At 40.1% G+C, this 18,610-nt stretch overlaps 1 protein-coding gene across 5 annotated transcripts in view; it reads left to right on the plus strand.

The window, feature by feature from the left end:
* The window catches only part of ELAVL4 (ELAV like RNA binding protein 4), a 72,064-nt gene that overhangs the window by 28,096 nt on the left and 25,358 nt on the right, over positions 1-18,610 (plus strand). For all 5 annotated transcript variants that reach the window (XM_042819584.1, XM_042819581.1, XM_042819583.1 and 2 more), the window contains exon 2: positions 4,900-5,140. In XM_042819584.1, the coding sequence (XP_042675518.1) occupies positions 4,900-5,140 (241 nt within the window). The remainder of the gene's footprint in view (positions 1-4,899; positions 5,141-18,610) is intronic.

The following is an 18,610-nucleotide window of genomic DNA, read 5'->3' on the forward strand; positions in this document are numbered from 1 at the left end:
AGCATGGCAGTTCCTGTTGGTGGGGGCTGATGGAAGGCCTGTGGCTGGGCAGCTCAGGCAGCTCCTGCAAACTGGGCTTTTCAGCCTACAGGGAAGGTTCTTGTGAGACCAGGCTGGTGTGCCATGCTGACTTCCTTGCTTTCAGAGGAAGAGAGAAGCTGGGAGTTTAAAAACCTGTTTCTTTCTATAGAAAGAAAACTATTGTGACTCTGTTTTGTTTGAGAGGTTCTGTTTGTTTTTCCTTTTGTCATCTTATTCAGGAGATGGCTGTGGGACCTCTGCCATGGCACCATTTGTTTTCCCGTGTAAAAGCAAACAACTTGCAATGCTAATTAAAGAGCTTTTTTAGATGAAGTAAGAGCTTTGCATTATTTAAATTTTTTCGAGAGAATGTTCTGAGTTTGTTCATTAATGAACAGTTAGAAATAAAATAAAATTAGACCTTATGAATTCTTCATGAGGTGTAATTTACCATCGTTTTTCTTGGCATTTAAGTGCTGTGAACAGTTTATTATTCATAGATAACATTTTGACTTCTGAGTCCTCAAAATGGAGCTGTCCACACGAATCCTTTAGAGTCCTTAGGATTTTGTTCAGTCTCTTAAGGGAGAGGTTGTGGTATGTTTAAAACTTCAGTGCCTGCGCATATGCTTATTTTTGAGATTGTTAATTGCTGCTCTGTTTTTTTCGACGTCGAAAATAAATTTCTCTTTATTGTGGAAAATGGGCAGCAGAGCTTATGTAACTTGAATAACAAGAATGAGTGTTAAATAATTTGCTGAGCACACACTCCTCGCAGTGTGTGCTTGTGACAGTCTTTCAGTTCAACAGACAGATCTCTTTCAGTCTACTGAGAGCAAATCTTGTAAATATAAAACATGTATATTTACATTTATGAAGCCATTGGCTATTGTTTATGCATGCAATAGGAAGATAAGCCTGTGTTAATTCAGTCTGTGGGTAGTTTTCTAAATGATTCATTAACTGTGCTTTGTAATGATAGATGCATGTTACACACTTACTGTAACAGCAGCTGAAGATAAATGTCAGTCATTGTGGCTTGTTTAAGGTTTGTAATCGCTTTGTTTATACATACAGGTACTCTTTGCATTATTGTTGGCACTAATAATTCAACAGCACTAAATTAATTGAATTAATTGGAGAAAATGTATAAGAAGATATGGTAAGTATTTCTGAGATGTAGTTTGGAACATAGGGATTGCTGTACTGTGTATTTGCTGCTGATATTTTGTAGCAGGGGTTATACTAAGACTTTTGGTAAGCAGTGTATTGCAGAATGCGGGCAAGGCTGATGCTGAATTCCTGAGCAGCAAAGCTTTCCTTTGTGAAATCTGTCAAACCAAAATACCTGGTGCCTGGCTGATGCATTGCCATCCTGAGAAAAGTAGTACACCAGGAAGCAATTCTTATAGGCAGCAGTCTGAAATGTACCTAGAATTTGAGGTACGAGTTGCCTTTTTTAACTTTAAAAAAAAAAAAAACACCACCACAATTGCAATCGTAGAAATTTTGGTTTTGAACATTACAAACACGTAGCACTCAAAGTATTGGTGCTTAAATTACTAATGCATAAAAATAGTAACTGCAGTTTACTTTTTCTTCAGTTATTGTTCATCTGCATATAGAAGAGGAGTGAGAAGGGAGCAAAAAGCTGTGATTCTGTACCAGTAGCACGGGCACGTTAGCACATGGTGGTTGTATTAGTGGGATTCCAGCTAAAGTAGGTTAGAGAAGGGCTGCAGAACAACAAAGATGTTGCTAGATTGAAGTAACATGTAAGGAGGTATAACTGATCTTTAAGGAATTACAGCATATTTATATTGCAAAAAAATCTTTGTATGCAGTCGCTGGTGGGTTTTCCATGCTTATTTTGTTGATATCCAGGGGAGCCCTTCATGAGCTAAAGATAAATTCATAACCTCCTTTCATAATTTATGATTTTATAAAAAGTACTAATATTAATTAATGTTATCAGCAGTAATTACAACATAGTCAGAATGAACTATTTGCTGAGGAAACTGTAGCATCATCTTGAAAAAATATTCATATTGCGGTATAAGTATTGAATTCAAAGTTGCCGTCTTCATGTTGTGGCCAAAGTGAATGGTGTGCTGAAACTTAACATGAGGAGAAACTACATGTACTCAAAGAACAGTGTGCTGGCAGCTTCTTGATGTTAAGTCAGCTGCTATCAGTGTTCTCATTGATTTGCAGGGCTGAGGACAGTATTGAAAAGGAGGACTGGGATTTATGTTTCTTGTTAGTGTTAATTTCCTAAGTTTTTACTAATGATATGAATCAGTACATATGTGTAAAATGACTGATCTGGAGATTGACTGGAGCTAAGAGCAGCCAGGAGGAAACCCTGGTGCCTGGGGTCACACTGGCTTATGCTGAAATATTTGGAGATGCTATATGAGGAAGTGTATTTGTTCAAGAACAGACTTCACTGAGCAGCCTAGGTTACTCCCAATGTTCTGTATTTGTTAAATACCTTAAATTGTATTTACTGCATAGAGTAGAAGGTAAGCATACTTAAGATGCAGCTAAAAAGAGTTTGCGAAATGCAGAAGTAGGACACAGCTTCAAATTTTGAGTAGATTTTTTTGAAGAGATTGAGGTTTCTGTTTATCATGGGAAACTGTACATAGCTTTTGTTGCTGCTGCTAATAATAGGTGACATAGCTCTGTCAGCACGCCGTGCTGAAGGCCAGCTTCTGCTGCAGCTGGAGCCACAAGAAGTGCTTCTCTTGGCTTCAGAGGGCCAGGGCCAGTACCTAAAACTGCAGTGTGTCTGGTGGCTTTTGTGTTGGGAAGGATAGAGTGGGATGACTTAGAGCTGCTGTTAGCCATGTCTGTGTCGCTGCCATCTTCTGACTGACCCTGGCTAACTGTCAGGTTTTGCTTGGTGGGACAGGACCAGGCCTTGTCCTGCCTGAGATGGCCTGTGTTCTCCTCCTCAGCTCCTGAGGGGGGGAACAGCGGGAAAACCCCAACTGGATTTTACTTTAATGAGACTTATATGGTGTGTGTGTGTGCATATGAATAATATAAGCTTGCTGAGCTCGGTGTATTATCTTCAGGATGGCAGGAGCCTGCATGGGCAGCGGGTTATTAGCAAAGCTTAGGATTGGAGCAAGAACCCGCTGTAAGGCTAGAGATGCAGAGATCAAAAGATTATCTTCCAGCTGGACATCTGAGCTAAACAGATTTAGTGGTATCTGAAGCACTTAGTGTGTGTGAGTAAATACGTGTCGGAAATCGGATTGGGGAAGAGAGTATGGCCAATTCTGGGTAAGCAGAAGGTCTGCAGTGCTGAACGTATGGCTGGGGGCTGCCTCACCCAAGGTGTCGGAGTTTGGGCGCGCGTGGCTGCCGAAGTGGGCAGTGGGGCTCTGAGGCTTCTGGCTGCCCCAAGGTTAGCACTTCTTTGGAACTGTTCTGCTTTGTGGCTGAAGGCCTTGCTGTTTAAGCATAATGTAGCAAGGTTTCCTTTTATTTGGAAATGGTCAAACCGCGTAATGTATTCTGGAGTCCAGTAATCAAAATCAGTAGTAATTTAAAACTTGTTTCCATTGATGAAAATGAAGGATTATTTAATAAATGTAGCTTTAAATAAAGACACATGTATCAATGTAAAAACAAAAAATGCTGACCAGAACTTAAGCTAATTAGAGACTTAAGCACCTTGGTACAGTTAATTTTAGATCACACTTGTCTGTTCTGGTGCCCCCCTCTCACCCAACTACAAGCCTAATTTGTCGCAATACATACCTCCCTGGTTTCAAAAAAGAAAGCTAATTAAGTCATGAGTAATTATAATAACTACAGGATGAAATGAGCATGAGGCTCAGTGCTAGTAGCTCTCCTCCATGCCCTTCCTGTGGTGCAGCTTCCCGTGGCTCCTGCTCACTCTGTCCTGCCCCAGCCATGGGCACAGCAGGTCCCTGCAGAGCCTTGAAGCACCCATGTTTGTTTTCATCCATGTCTGTATAGCTCTGCTGCAGACTGCCTTCTCTAGTGTGTATCTTGCAGGTGGAGGGGCATGGCAGGCAGCTGTGCCCACATGGTTGGGCACACTTGTGACAGCAGGGACATTGTTGCCTGTCTGTGTGAGCAAAATAGCTTCTTACCTGGCATTTTGGAGAAGTCTTGGTGGAAAAACTGGAGTTTCATGTTTCAAGTTAGAACCACTTGTTAAAATACCATTCTGCACTGAATAAGCTTTATCTGATTAAACCTTTCCAGTAACTTATCTGAGGACCTTTGTATCTCTGAAGATTGCAGATCCAGGGCTTTATTATTTAAAGAGGCGTCAGTTCGTTAGTGAAAATATAACTGGAGAATATAGGTCATCCCTGGAACCAGTAACTGGTATGTCTTGGGACACAGTGCCTTTATTAACTAAAGACAGCCCGTATGTGCTTGGTTAATATTGTTGTCATTGCACTTTGTGATACAGTTATTAAATAGGTAAAATATTTTACCTTTTCGTATAGAGCCATACACTTATTTCATCTGATTTAATGGAACTATAATTTTAATTATGATTATTACCTTAAATTATAATTAAATTTATGTGGTTTAAATATACATTTGTGAAAATGGCTGTGTGATGAAAGCAGAAATCAGCTTTGCATTAACTAAAAAGGATTTTTTTAAACTGCATCTTAGTATATGCTCACAGCCAAAGACTAGCATGACCTACTTTGCAACAATAACAGAGGAATCAAGCCGGTTTCTTTTGTTGAAGTATCTAAATTGGCCGTGAATGCTACCTACTCATTCGTTTGTAAGTATCTTTTAAAAACAGCAGTTATATCTATGAAACTTAAGGTTTCTTCTCTTTTTCTTTTTTTTTTTTTTTTTTTAATTTAGATAATTAGCACCATGGAGCCTCAGGTGTCGAATGGCCCTACTTCCAATACAACCAATGGACCCTCCAGCAACAGTAGAAACTGCCCTTCCCCCATGCAGACGGGGGCTGCCACAGATGACAGCAAAACCAACCTCATAGTCAACTATTTACCCCAGAACATGACCCAGGAGGAATTCAGGAGTCTCTTTGGGAGCATTGGTGAAATAGAATCCTGCAAGCTCGTGAGAGACAAAATCACAGGTAAGCTCTTCAGCATTGCTTTCCTGTACATCAGGGTCTGTTTACACTTAAGGTCAGCAAAACCTCAGTGCTCATATTGCAAGTGCTTAGAAATGCTGCAGGTATTATGGCAAGCTTCTTCTGACCTTTAAAACCTTCAAACCTTTAGTTTTCAGTTTTGTGTACTGGCTGTAGATTTACAGGTGAACCCTTGTTCTTCAGCTCACATACAGCTTTGGGGAGTGGGGCAGACACTACCAGTGTGCATGCATTTAATGCTTCCTAGGCAGCTTCTTGCAGCAGAGCTCAGATGATGACATGGCTTTCCTCATCATTCTTCTATTTTTCCTGATTAATGTTGACTCAGTTATACAAATGCATCTGAATTGCTTGAGCCAACCAACAATTTATAACTCTTGCTTTCTTATGGACTTCATAATACCTTCATCAAACTTCTGCACGTTAACATTTCAGAGCAACAGTGGTTATGTGTCCATCGCAGCCCCTTATCTCTAGCTTCCTGGAGCAGCAGTGGTGTGTAGTTAGGAGCTACTGCTCCAGTTCTCATTTGAACGTTTGTGATTATTGGTTAATGAATGTTGTTCCCTAAAACACCATAGTTTGCAGTGACCTCTTTGTGTGGTAGCACCCGTTGATTGGTGCCTTCAGAACAAGGAAAGCTTCCAATTACAGATCTTACCTCATGGAAGACAGTGGTGTCTCCGCTTCTGCTGAAGAAGGTGTAGGTAGGTGCTGATGCACTTCACTTACTCCGCATCCTTGCTGCCACAACCAGAAATTCACTGATGGACAGAACAGCAGCAGGGTGAGCAGTGACATCATGTAGTTTGCTTTATAGGTTAGTTTTATAGGTTGTGTCTACTTGCACTGTAGGTGGTGAAGAGCTGAAACATCTCTGCTGATCAGCATGTCACCAGTGTTATGTTTAGCACCAAGTGCAGCAGACTTGGGAAGGAAAGGGTTCTAGCACAGGAGCAGTCCCTTCTCAAGTATGCGCTCTTGGCAGTTTGAGTGTGCATCATCTGGAAAGAGGCGCTGTCAAAATGAGGAATTGAAAAGACAAGTCTTCATACCTACATCTGTAACAGCCTGGCAGCTGTTTTATTGGCAGCATTAGGGTTATCTGCTTAGTGCTTCCAAACATGCAATGTTTCTTCTTTATTTACTTCTGACATACAGCAGTGTTCTTGTTTAACGCAAGGCACATAATAAATGGCAGTAGCCCCAGGGCAGCTCAAGTCCTCAGAAGTGTAGTCCGGCAGAGCTTTCTGTTTGCACGTTGACCATGATGTATCTATTTCAATATATTTTCTGATTAGGGCACAGCTTCAGGGTATGGAAAAAACAGATTGAAAAATCAAGTTGACTTCTTTTATTTATTCTTCTTCTTTTTCAACTTAAAAACAGTTTGCTCTACTCTCCTTTACAAAAGTTGTCCATGCTGAGAGCTCAAGTTCTCTGCTTTTACGTGCCTGTCTGTCCCAATATGACACTTGATTCCTACTACCAAACAAGCTTTAGCCCCAGGTATTTTTTCTTTTCAGTCTGAAAATGGTCTGGCAAAGAGAACTGCAAGTTACTTGAGTTACTCGAGACCCAAGTGAATTACTGACTCTCTACAAGTGTGCCTCGCTTGAATTTTGGTTGTGGCAGGTCTTGTATTTTAGTAACTTTTTTGCCTCCTGTATTCTTCATTGATGGGGATTTCCTTGAAACGGAATATCAGAATTGTAGATAGTGTGTTGTTTTTGTAGAGAATTGGCAGCCTTTGTAAGGAGAGCTGTTACTTCATCTGCTTGTTATATTTCATCTCCAGGCTTTTGTCTCTGTATTTGAAGATGTGAGAAAATTGATGTGATCTCACTGACGTATTCTTGGGTAGCTTTTTACCTATATTTTTTCTTTGAAAAGCTTATTAAGAGTTAAAGTCAGTAACTTCATAGCAAATATTCCTTTTTATTTAAAAAGAAAAAAATATATATATATATGCTTTCTGGACACCATCCCTGTGTGATGTAAGAGCCTTCATGTTTTAAAATGTGATGCAAGTAGAAATTAACCAAACGAAATTCGGATAGGAAAAAAGCCGCCAGGACCTGTGATAATACAGCATCACTACACTTCAGGATGCGATTTTCACCCTTGTGTTAATTCAGGGTTGCTAAAGCAGTAGGCTGTTAAGGAGTAACTGACTTCCCAGGGGGTTTCTGCTGCGTTTCCATATTAAAAATCACTGTAGATTTATTTGACAGTGAAGCTGTACTGTAGAAGAAATATTAAATTCTTAAGCTGCTTGCGCTGAACTCGTGAAGGTCTGAAACAATTAGTTTGGGTTTGTCTGCTTTTGAATTTTTCATCGTTTGTTCAGAACTTTATCTTAAATCTCAGCTAAATGCATGCTGGTAAACAAATGTTAAAATATTTCTTTAGAGGCATGGAAAAGGTCACAGACCAAATCATGTTAAGTAGCTAGTCTGGAGAAACCATGTTTTAAAGTCTTCAACATATTTCTGAGGTTAGACTGAATATTTTTGCATGAACCAATGAAATTTCTGTGCTCCCTATCCCATTAAAGCAGGTGCACAGATACTGTGAAAAAATGTTTAGATTCTCAAAAGGTTGGTGTTTTTTTTTTTTTTTTTTTTTTTCCTTCAGGGAGTTAAAGCTAACCAAAGTCTTTTAAAGTATCCCTTTGAGAGAATTTGTGGTCTGAGCTGTTTTATTTTAAGTGGATTAAAGACTACGTGTCAGCAATCATCATCTGGTCTGAGGCTTTTTGCAGGTCTTTTAGAACAGCATTAGATTTTTCTTAAGGAAATTGATTCGTGATGTTACCCCTCGTTTTGGAAAGACACATGTTTAAACAACCATGTTCCCTTACTAAAAAATATATGCTAATTTGGTAGTACACCGTGCTGAGTTGAATAGGGATGACAGCTTCTAAGACAGCCTTTAATTTGGTATTCAAAACCAAAATTGTAAACTTGGGTTTTGTTTGGTAGCTTTGCAGAACAGGCAGGATATACAGTAGCATTTTTAAAAGATGCTAATGACTTGAAAGAGGAGATGGAAGTCAGGCATAAATTTTAATTATGGGGGAGGGGCTGCGATAGGAAAATGCTTTTTTCACTGCAGAGATTTTAAGGGAGCGAGAAAAGGAAAAACAGACTGAAGATAGTTGCCTTCATTTGGCTGGGATGTTTAATAAAAGCAGAACTTGTGGTTGTAAAGTGTGCTTATTAAATTCTTCATTTACACTACCTAATTAATTCTAGCATTTTAAATTAACAGTGAAACTGGTCCCTGCTGTACCATTTCATAGCTACAGCATATTTCGTCCAACAACCCAGTTGTTCAGGTTTAATCAGCTGCTTTCCAAAAATGAGGAGAAGGAATTTGAGTTTGGGAAAAAAAAAAACAAACACAAATGGCATAGACATTTTAGTACAGCTTTAGATGAAAGGAGATAAATTTATGGAGAAGCACTATGGTTTTTGGATGGATATGAGTCTCTATGCTTAAAGTGATGTTAAACTGCATGTTTTTGCAGATGCACTTCATTTCTTCTTTTGTTCCAAGAAAGCTAGCAGTGAATCTCTGACTTAAGCTGGGGAAGGGAATGGCTTGAGTTCATCAGCATTTATTTTCTCAGAATTTCCTGACCTTCTGTCCCATCCTTGGAGGTAAAAGATTAACTCAGTGTAGTGACTATAAGAAGCATCGTGAGCACTGCTAGCCAACCACATCCTTGTTGTCCTTGTTTGTGGGTGGGAGAAGAAAGGTGCTTGTTAAGAATGGTATTTGATTTTTTTTTTTTACTTGATCTGAGCTCTTCTGAATTACATTTTTTTCTCTGTATTCTACAGAGCAATTCATATCACCTGATCTTCAAATGAACAGTATCTAAAATCCTCAGATCTCACTCTTTTCATACCTTACGATGATTCAGGCACACTGTAAAGCAGAATATTTATTGATACAGGATTTCTATGCATCACTTAACATATGACAAGAGCGCATATTCCTGCTTGTGGTGCAATTTGATGTTCTTTGCATGCGTAATCAAGGAACTTCATTGCTCCTATCCCCAAAAAGCATTTCTGTTTTAAATTGTTCCTTTTGAATTTCTTCTTGATTATACAGTTTCAAGTGTTTTATTGTAATTTCAAGTATGACAGAACTGATACAGACCAGGATTCAGATTGCATTTCACAAATAATCATGGCATTGTAAATATAAATATTGATGATTCAGAGACAGAATGGAGAAACAGGTGACTCAAATTGGTATCATCTGTGTTAGAGCATGTTAGGAGAGAACTACTAACTTGTCTAGCAGTGGATTGTCCAGCCAGCAACTAAAAGCTACAAAATGGCAGAATCACAAATTATACAGTATCATGAGACAGGCACAGTCTTCCATGTGAGCAGTGTTCACAATGTCAGCTTACTTCTACAGGCACCAGTAAATTGAGCCTGCAGTGGTGTGGATACTCTGGCAGTACTCCCAGCACACCAGTGTGAACCTGCTCTGCTCCAGAACCCTGTGATGGGTGAAGCTGGTATCTTTCATCTCTGTACTAGTTGTTTTTTTTCTTTTTTCAAGCTCCCTGTATAAGAAATGGCTTACAAACAAGTACCAGGATGTGCTGCTGTAAAACGAAAGGCACGCATGTAATTTAACCGGGACTAGATGGTGAATGGTGCTGAACTGCTGGTTCTGTCTGGGATGCTTTGTGCTGAGGTTTCTTATCTGGCACTTTGTGAAATCTAGCACTTAAATTTTTTTTAAAGCAGTTCTAATTCTCACATCCAGGACCAATGACTCTCTGAGAGCCTTGCATGGAAAAGGGTCTGTATCCTCAGGAGAAGCCATTAATTGGCACTGCAAGAGGTGACAGTGACCCTAGGAGGCAAGAGGGAAGAAAGCCAGCTATCATCATGTTGCCTAATAGTAAGACTCTCCAGAAGGGAAGTTTTTGAGTCTGACAGTGTGTGCAAAAGCAAGAAAACAGTACTTAAGCATAGTAAGCCAGCCTCTTCAGGTATTGGCCCACTGCTTGGAGCTAAGTTTTATTTCAGTGGGAGATTTTGCTGCCTGACAGAGTAGGTAAGAGGGAAGTCACAGTATCCATCTTGGGGTCAGGAGCAAACTTGAAAAGCTTGAAAATCAAGTCCATAATGAAAGATGCAAAGCAGAAGCAAGACTACTAGTTGTATTTCTCTTTAGGAAAGAGACCTTTATGTAATACAGTTCATGACAGTAGGTGACAGTTGGGTGGTGTACTCTGAACTGGAAAGACACAGCTTGGAAGTTGCTGAGATATTAAAACTGTACTGTTTTTTTGTTAACATGGGGTGAAATACCTGTTTATTTTAAAATAAATTGTTGAATCACTTATGCTTAGGAGCTGTAGGAACTTCATGTACAAAGACAACCGGTGCTTTATATATGTTTGCTGTAGCAGTTCTTTAAAAGGGCAAACAGAAAATCTTTCCTACTGGGAAGAAGAAAATAGCTATATGGCCCATATGCAGATAAGAATAGCTCGCTGTGAAACAGCCTGCTCTGGGCATCAACTGCTTCTACATTAGATGTCCTGTTCGGTGATTGTGCTTGGGAAGTTCATCCCATTTTGAGATGTTACCGGTTCCAGCAGTTTTTGCCCATTCAAAATACATTAAATAGACAGGATTACAAAATGTAGGGATTAGATTGATAAGATTTATAAAAACGTTTAGGAAGTATGTAAACTCATGCCTCATGGCATAAAGCCTACCTAATAACAGGGTTTAGGAGAAAAATACCTTGTAGAGATAGTTTATTCCCTTGTTGACTTGGAAGGATATTGTGGTAATTCTCTGTGAAGCAGTGATAACCAGTCACTGATCTCTGATTACTTATTTGGTATAGATCTTGTCAGATCAGCTTGACAGCGGCTGCTTTGTTCCAGTGGTAGATGAGAATTTGCAGTCCTTCAGAATAGAAGAACGCTGTGTATTGTGGCATTCACCATTTGCAAAGTGAATACAATTCTGGGATTTAACTTGCATTTAGTGGGCAACATTTAGTAACCCAAATGAGGGAGGATGAAAAAAACTTGTGAACAGTAGTATTTTACTTCCTTCCATTTCACTTCTTTAAAAGTAAAGGGCTTAATACTTGCTGAAATGAAGTAGGGGAGATAGATGAATATGCAGCAGAGTTAGTACTCTACTGGAGTTCTTTTAACTGGAAAATAATGTCAAATTCACTGAATTACCTTCAGTTGTTCAGGAAGTGATTCGAGATTGGCCTTGCTATGTTTCAGTAGATATGGAGGAGATGATGTACATCAGAGGTGAGTCCATGGTCAAAATGCAGTGTGGAAAGAGTGGTCAGAACAGCATAGCTGAAAATCAGGTCCTCATGAAAACAGAACTCTTGCAGTGTGTTCTGGAAAAAGGGACTTTCTATAAATCAGATGGAATACAGAGCATGCTTTAACTTTTGGCTATAATTGTTTTTTGTAACATCTGTTGCACAAGGAAGGTAAAATACTGGAAGACATAAAAAGCAGGCATGTCAGAGTTCTTTAAACCCAAAATCCATATTATAACTATATGGTTCTGAATGCTATTAAAGGCTTGGTAAAATAACTAGGTCACCAAATTAAAATCAATTTATTTTTGTAGCTTCTGATTTCCTGAAGTATGTTCTCTGCTGGAGAGGAGATAAGTAACACTGAAATAAAGCTTTAGCCTATTTTAAAGGCTAAGGATTCAAGACAGTTCTCAAATATTGATCAGCTAAATGAGTATTTGCATTAAGTGTGTGAAGTAAATTCATCAGTGCTGTATGGGAAGGAACACAGAAGTAATGATGACCATCTTGGCAGGTTTCTAAAAATGTATTTGGCTTGAGTTGATGTCTCTTCCAAACACAGGGGATAATGACCAAATTTGCATCTGTCACTTTCTTTATCACCTCTGCAGTTATCTGGAGCATGTTCTGCACGGGTGAACAAAAGAATTTTCATTTCTGGATTATTTGGGGAGAAGTAGTTTAAGTGTAGAGGCAAATAGGCAGAGAGCAAGAAGGCTTGACCCTTGAGCTGAGAACAACCTTTCTAATTAACTGAAGTCAAGTATTAAGTGTGGAGGTTGGTGGCCCTGCCTGTGGCGGGGGAGTTGGAGACTCATGATCCTTGAGGTCCCTTCCAACCTGTGCCATTCTGTGATTAAGCAGTCTGAATACTGGGACAGTTTTGAAGTGTCAGATGCCTTCTTTGCGTGCTTTAGTTTACTCTGTAGTTCTCTTTGTTTTGAGTAAATAACACCTTCCTGTCAAGTCTAATAAGTTACAAGTACTGTTTCCTGTAGAGCACTGGCATATTTACTTCTGGAACTGTGACTTCTTGATAGAAGGCTATTGGTAAGGCATTTCCATGCATCTGCTGCCCTTGTCTAAGGCTTCTTTTGCCCTTCACATGCATAAAGATGTTCCATCTACCATGAAACAGGTGAAGTGGGTTGATTGGTGAAATCCTCTGTTAGGTGACTATCTGTCCTTGGCTCCAGTGTTCTGCTTTCCCTTTTTTAAACCATAGTGCCTTTTAATGTACAAGGTCTGTGCTTCAGCACTTGTCCAGCTTTCCAGTATTTAGCTTCTTTGTTTCTTTCCTTTTAGCGCAAGGAAGACGAGGATAAAAGGGAGAAAAGGAATAAACTCCAGTGAAGCACTGGGAGATGGGCAGCACTGTCTGTTAATGCTGTGCCCTCTTCCAGCTGAGCTGGGGCCTATTAAGGCAGCAGTAAGCAGTGCACCAAGAGATACTTCACCTTCCAGGGCTCCAAGGTTGATTTTCCAAGCACTCATCCATTGTCTGCTGCTCAAGATCTTCTGCATTTGAGCCATGCCATGCTGCAGCAGTTAACTGCTGCAGTTAACCCTGCTCATCTGTCCAGCTCTCTCCTTAGACAGTTTGTCCAAGGACAGAAGTGACCTGTGCAAAACCACTCTAAATAGTTCTGCAACTGCCCTAGCTCCTGCTTTCTTTTCACAAGACTCTGCTTTTTACACTGTGGTAGGAGTTTCTTCTTGGCTATAAGATTGTGTCTTACAAATTGTGATCAGGATGATTTGACCTGCCTGCAGTAGCTTTCTCAGACTCCATGAGCTAGGAAGTTCTTGCCCCTTCTGTTACAGTCCTGATCCATCATCACTTTTTCTAGAGTGCAGATGCTTCTCCCTACAGCTGAAAGAGTACTGCAAGCTTTCCTTCAGTTCAGCTACTGGAAATAGTCACCTTGAGACCTTCAAATCCAGATTGGGATCTGCTGCCCATGGAAGTATACATATTGAGCACTCCCCTCTTTTTTCCTCTCTATTGCTGCTATCCGAGTTGTGCATCAGACTGCCTCTTCAGACCCCGGTCTGTCCTAAATCCTGTCCCTCAGATCTCTGCTTTTGGAGTCATTCTGATACATCTAATTTGTGTGAGGACCCATTTACGTGATCAAGTCAGCCTGTTTCTCAGCTGTGTCTCAAGTGAGTGACCCTCTGCAGAGGGTAGCACTTCTTCAGGGATAGCTATTAAATGAAGGCTTTGCTGGACTTTAAATCCTTGTGTTTTGCTTTCAGGAAATTTCAGAGGTTCAAACTCCAGTGCTTCAAAATCTAAGGTATTGGACTTAAGAGGGTCATTTTGTAATCAAACAGTCATTATATTGAAGAGTAGATGGGAGGAGGATTTACTAGTTTTCTACACTGCATATCATTAATGCTGCTTATCTATTCTGTACTCACTCTTAGAGAATAGTTTTACTTGCTAGCTGAAATTGTGTGTCCAGTAACCTTTGTATGCAGCTCAACAGCAGTTACATGATTATGGTAATCTGTTAGCTATTGGAAGCTGTTCTGATGCTCAGCCTCTGGTAGCAAATGGGCATTTCTGAGCTTAGACTCATGATTCATATCCTTTCCTGGAGCAGTCATTGGTAAGAGAGTTGCAACCTCTGACTTCATATACAGTGGATTGTACAGCATGGGTCTTGTTTAGGTCCTCTGTATCTCTGTTTAGACTCTGAGCTTTGTTTCAGGTTTGACTCGTTTCCCGTCTTAGGGGAATCTTAGGGCCCCTTTCTTCCCTGTGAGATTTTTCCTCTAAAAATGTAGAGGAAGAAGAGAAAGAAACTTCATGTCAGTGAATTCTAGATAGGGCTCTGGGCAGCCTGACCTAGCTGTGGGTGTCCCTGTTCATTCTAGGAGAGTTGGACTAGATGACCTATAAAGGTCCCTTCCAACTTGAGCAATTCCATGATTTTAAGTCCAGGTCTATTTCTCTGATTCTGCTCACCAGCTCTGTTTTGGCTGACTCACTGCTTTGGTTTGTTGAATGTGTTCTCCTTGAGCAGGATCTGTCACTGACTTTGCAGGTGTTACTGCTTGTTTCCCTGGGGAATTTCAGTGCAAGTTACTGACTTGCAGGTGCTGCTGAAGACAGGATATTGGACTAGGCAGAGTGCTGCTCTGACCCAGTACTGCTGTTCTTATGGCTTTCATAGCATCTGTTTAATCAGTGGAATATATCTGCTTGAGGAGAAAACTGAACTCATTTTTATTCACAGGAGCCTGGAATATTTTTCAATTAGTTGGTTTTTAAAACTGTGTTGAAACAACAGATGGGTGAAAAACTGCACTGTATTCACCTGCAAGCAAATAAATGGCAGCATCCTCAGTATGATTAATTGTTGCTGCACTGGAGGGGATGTTGTTTGTGTGGTAGGAGGTACAATGTCCTTGCTGCCCTATACAGGTAGTCTGTTCTCACATGTGTTTTTAAAGCATCTGAATTTACATCCACAGGCTTCTTCCTGCTTACAGCATCCTAGGTCCCAAAAATGAGGCCGTCTTCCTTAAGATGCTGCTGGTTAGATGGAGGGGGTGTTTTCAGTTTCCCTGGTAGGTAGGGCATGGTAAGATAGGGCATGTAACAAGGAAAAAGTATTTTCCAGCAATTCCTTTTTTAGACTCCTCTGTTCTCCTACGTACTGTATCTGTGTCATTTTCATTTACCCATGCATCTCTCCCCCCATTTTGTTTTCTTCTTTCTTGTTCTGCAAACTTCATTCTTAAACAAAACAATTCCAGACCTTAAGAACAGCAGCTTGGGAGCTAGACTGGCTGGTAGGTCCTTTGCCCTGGTACTTTGTACTGCACTGGAATAGCTGCTTTGTTACCTTGATTTTCTTTTGTAAAGCTGTGGCATCTTCTTGCTCCAGGTGAGCTACTCTGCCATCTGGAAACAAAAGGAAGGAGAAATTATGTGTAAATTGACTGCTCCTTGTGTCCTGTCCCTTCCACTGCTTACCCACCTACGTGCTTAATATTGTGGAAAGTAGTGTCTCCTTACTGAACTCATCTACCAAAATCTGTACCATGTTCTGTGGTGATCACCCAGCCAGAACTGCCTGTGATTGTGACTTCTGCACATGGTGTATCTAGAGCCATGCATGTAGCACTGAAGAACATACTGGTAGACTATGTCACCCTTAAAAAGACTTGTTTTTCAATCTGGAGAAAAAAATCAAATGAGGAGCATATTACTTCTGATAGCTTTGAAAATAGTATGTGGAAACGTGCTGCAGACCGGGGAGGGAAAGGAAGCAATTACTGAGAACTGGTTTCCTTTTCAGTGAAATTATCAATAAGTTTGAGTGATAGAACTGGTTAGTAATACACACAGCAGTTCTAATACTTTCAGATTTAAACAGCTTTCATTAGGTCTGTAATATCTGAGAAATATTAACAGACATTGGAAATACCCTTTTAAAAAAAATCCTCTTGTTACACGGTTCTTGAAAGTTCGACGTTGAAGCTAAAGCAAATTTAATTAGGCTCGATACAGTCAAATACTTACAGGCAGCAGAATTTTATAGGTAGTACAGTTTGGAATATGATTGAGTGATTTTACTTTCCTCAGCATCTTCCCAGATGCTATGTAAAGTAATCTCAGTAAATCTAATACTGCAGATTAACCTTTGGAGTTGGTAGGTTGCAGCTTTTATTTGTTTTCACTGATCAGATCAAAAATGCTGCAGACACAGGTTTTGTTGCTAATATTAAATTTTGTGTTCTGGCCTGTAATAAATGACTGTTCTCTGTGCATTGGAAAGACTGGCTAGTAGAGCTCAAAGAGTTTAATTAGCAGGCTGCTTGAGACAGAATAAGCATTCTGAGTCATTGTTCGGAATTGCTGTGAGATTTCTTAGTCTGGTGGCTTTTGGATTTTTGTTGTCTGACAGCCTGTTTAGTACAAAACCCTAAATACTGCTAAATTAAATCATTTAATGACAGAAGTACCAAAGCTTTTTGAATTTGCGGCCAACCACGTTTCATATAGCTGCTGTTTTACATCCTACGTAATTTGCAAAGCATATTCCCTTTTCTCCAGTTTTATGTGCCTCTGCCATTTCCTTTCAAGTGTTACTGCTGCTGTTTCCACACAAAGTGCTTCCAGGCTTGAAGATTCGCTGGATTTTCATACTTCAGCTGTGCCTTTCCTGATTCTTTCAGTTATGTAGTTCCTCTGTGGGAGAGCATTTTCTCAATCTTGTAACAAACATCTCCTATAAACTCAACTCTGCTGTATTTCATTAAGGCAGAGTTTTCTTTTCTCTGTGCTGGTGATGTTCTGATCCAGCGGGGAAGCTGGAGCCCAGTGAGTAGTTGGGCTCTACTGTGGCTCTGCTTTTCTTCTCCTCCTCATCCCTCCACTCTCCTTCTACAACAACACGCTTTCACAAACATAATCTCTGGATGTCTGCCATCTTATAGAAAGCTGAAGGTTTGGTGTACTTGCACCAAATCTGTGTGAAGCGTGATGGGATCACAATATTCAGAAGTCACTGTCACTTCACTTGAAGCCTGACCTAAATCAAATTAGTCTGCCTTCCATTTCTGTTCCCTTGTTAAGTATTATGTTTGAGTTGCTCTCTGCTCTAAAATTTTAAGATAGCCATTTCTGGAATAGAATGCAGGAGAGGAAGGTGCCCTTGCTGTCAGTGATGTACCTTGCTGGGTCTCACTGTTGGGGTACCTTTTCTGTTGCGTTTTAGATCATATAGTTTACCCTTCTTAATTTCACCCTTTGTGTAACACTGAGTAACACGCTTCAAATATATTTCTTCAGACTTACACATTTGAAGTATCTTAGGCTTTTGGTTCTCCTTTTAGTCTCCATTAAGCCAAGGGGTAGCATGTTCTTCTAACATTGTACATTCGTAATCTTGTATCTTAAGTCATTTCAAGCCCTAAGTCATGCTTGATTTAAAACCGTGCTGATCATTGACATTTGTCTTCAGTTTGTTGTTCTCCTTCTTGCATCTTCAGTGCATACATTTGTTGTTACAGTTGAAGGTAGCTGCTTGTTTTTTTTATACATACTGCTCTTCCAGCGATGTTGTATTCCCTCTGCATGATGTGACAGCAGCCTATTTTGGCTGTGGAAGGCTTCCTGCCACACATGACACGTTTCTGTCTAATTCAGTGACTCCTTTAATTGCTATTGCAAATTTCTTTCCACATGGCTGCTTCCCACTTTCTGCATTGGTTTGTTTTTCACTTCTCTGCGATCTGTTTTCGCTGCTTCTTATTGAATATTGTTATAATTTAGCCTGTTATGTTTCTGTATTCTGTTTTCTTGTGTTCAATTTGTCCCTTCTTCAGCATTGAATGTACTACTTAAGATAGAAAAGTCATGGCTGCTGCTTTTCTATTCATGCCTGTCTCCCGAACAGTGGATTTTTGTAGTACAGTCCCAGTTCTGTTCAGGGACAAAGCAGGGAGGAGTGCAGCCTTACTCTTCTCAGAACAGCTGCTAATTCAGGGGCTGTGTGGTTCCTTTAGGGAAGGGGGAAAAGATTGAAAAAGCAAAGTAGGAGATGTCAACTAGAGGAGGGGAGCAGCCCTAATATTTGTTAAGGAATTGAACTGTTTGTCCTGTGTATGACAGGAGCAGTGCTTTCTGAAGACAGACTTGATCACAGCATCCAGCAGTATGTATGTACCCATGCTGAAAATGAATTCTTGCATTTGAAGGAAGCTGATAAAAGCAGCAAAGAAAAATTATATATATATATCACAAGAGAAAGTAGGCAAGATATTCTGCAGCATGTGGAATGTGTGTGTTGTTTACAGGATTCTCCAGCCCAGCACAACGCACAAAAGCAATGTGGTCCAATAATAAGGTTACTGTCTTGCAAGGGATGGGGGGAAGGGGGAATACAGCTTTAGTTTCCTGCTCTGATAATGTTATGCCATCCAAGTTCACCCTGGAAATTGCAATGCCTTTCAGTTTTTCTTCCTCCAAAATAAGAATCAAAGTACTTTCTTGAAAGTGTGTTTGCATGGAAAGGTGTGTTGCAGAGATAAAGCACTTCCATGGTATGGGTAATGGGAAGGCTCCAGCTAAGTCAGCAGCATCTGTCT

This window comes from Centrocercus urophasianus, unplaced genomic scaffold, assembly GCF_019232065.1.
Source record: "Centrocercus urophasianus isolate 14NV4802_14NV808 unplaced genomic scaffold, USGS_Curo_1.0 seq_18, whole genome shotgun sequence".
Lineage (NCBI taxonomy): Eukaryota > Metazoa > Chordata > Aves > Galliformes > Phasianidae > Centrocercus > Centrocercus urophasianus.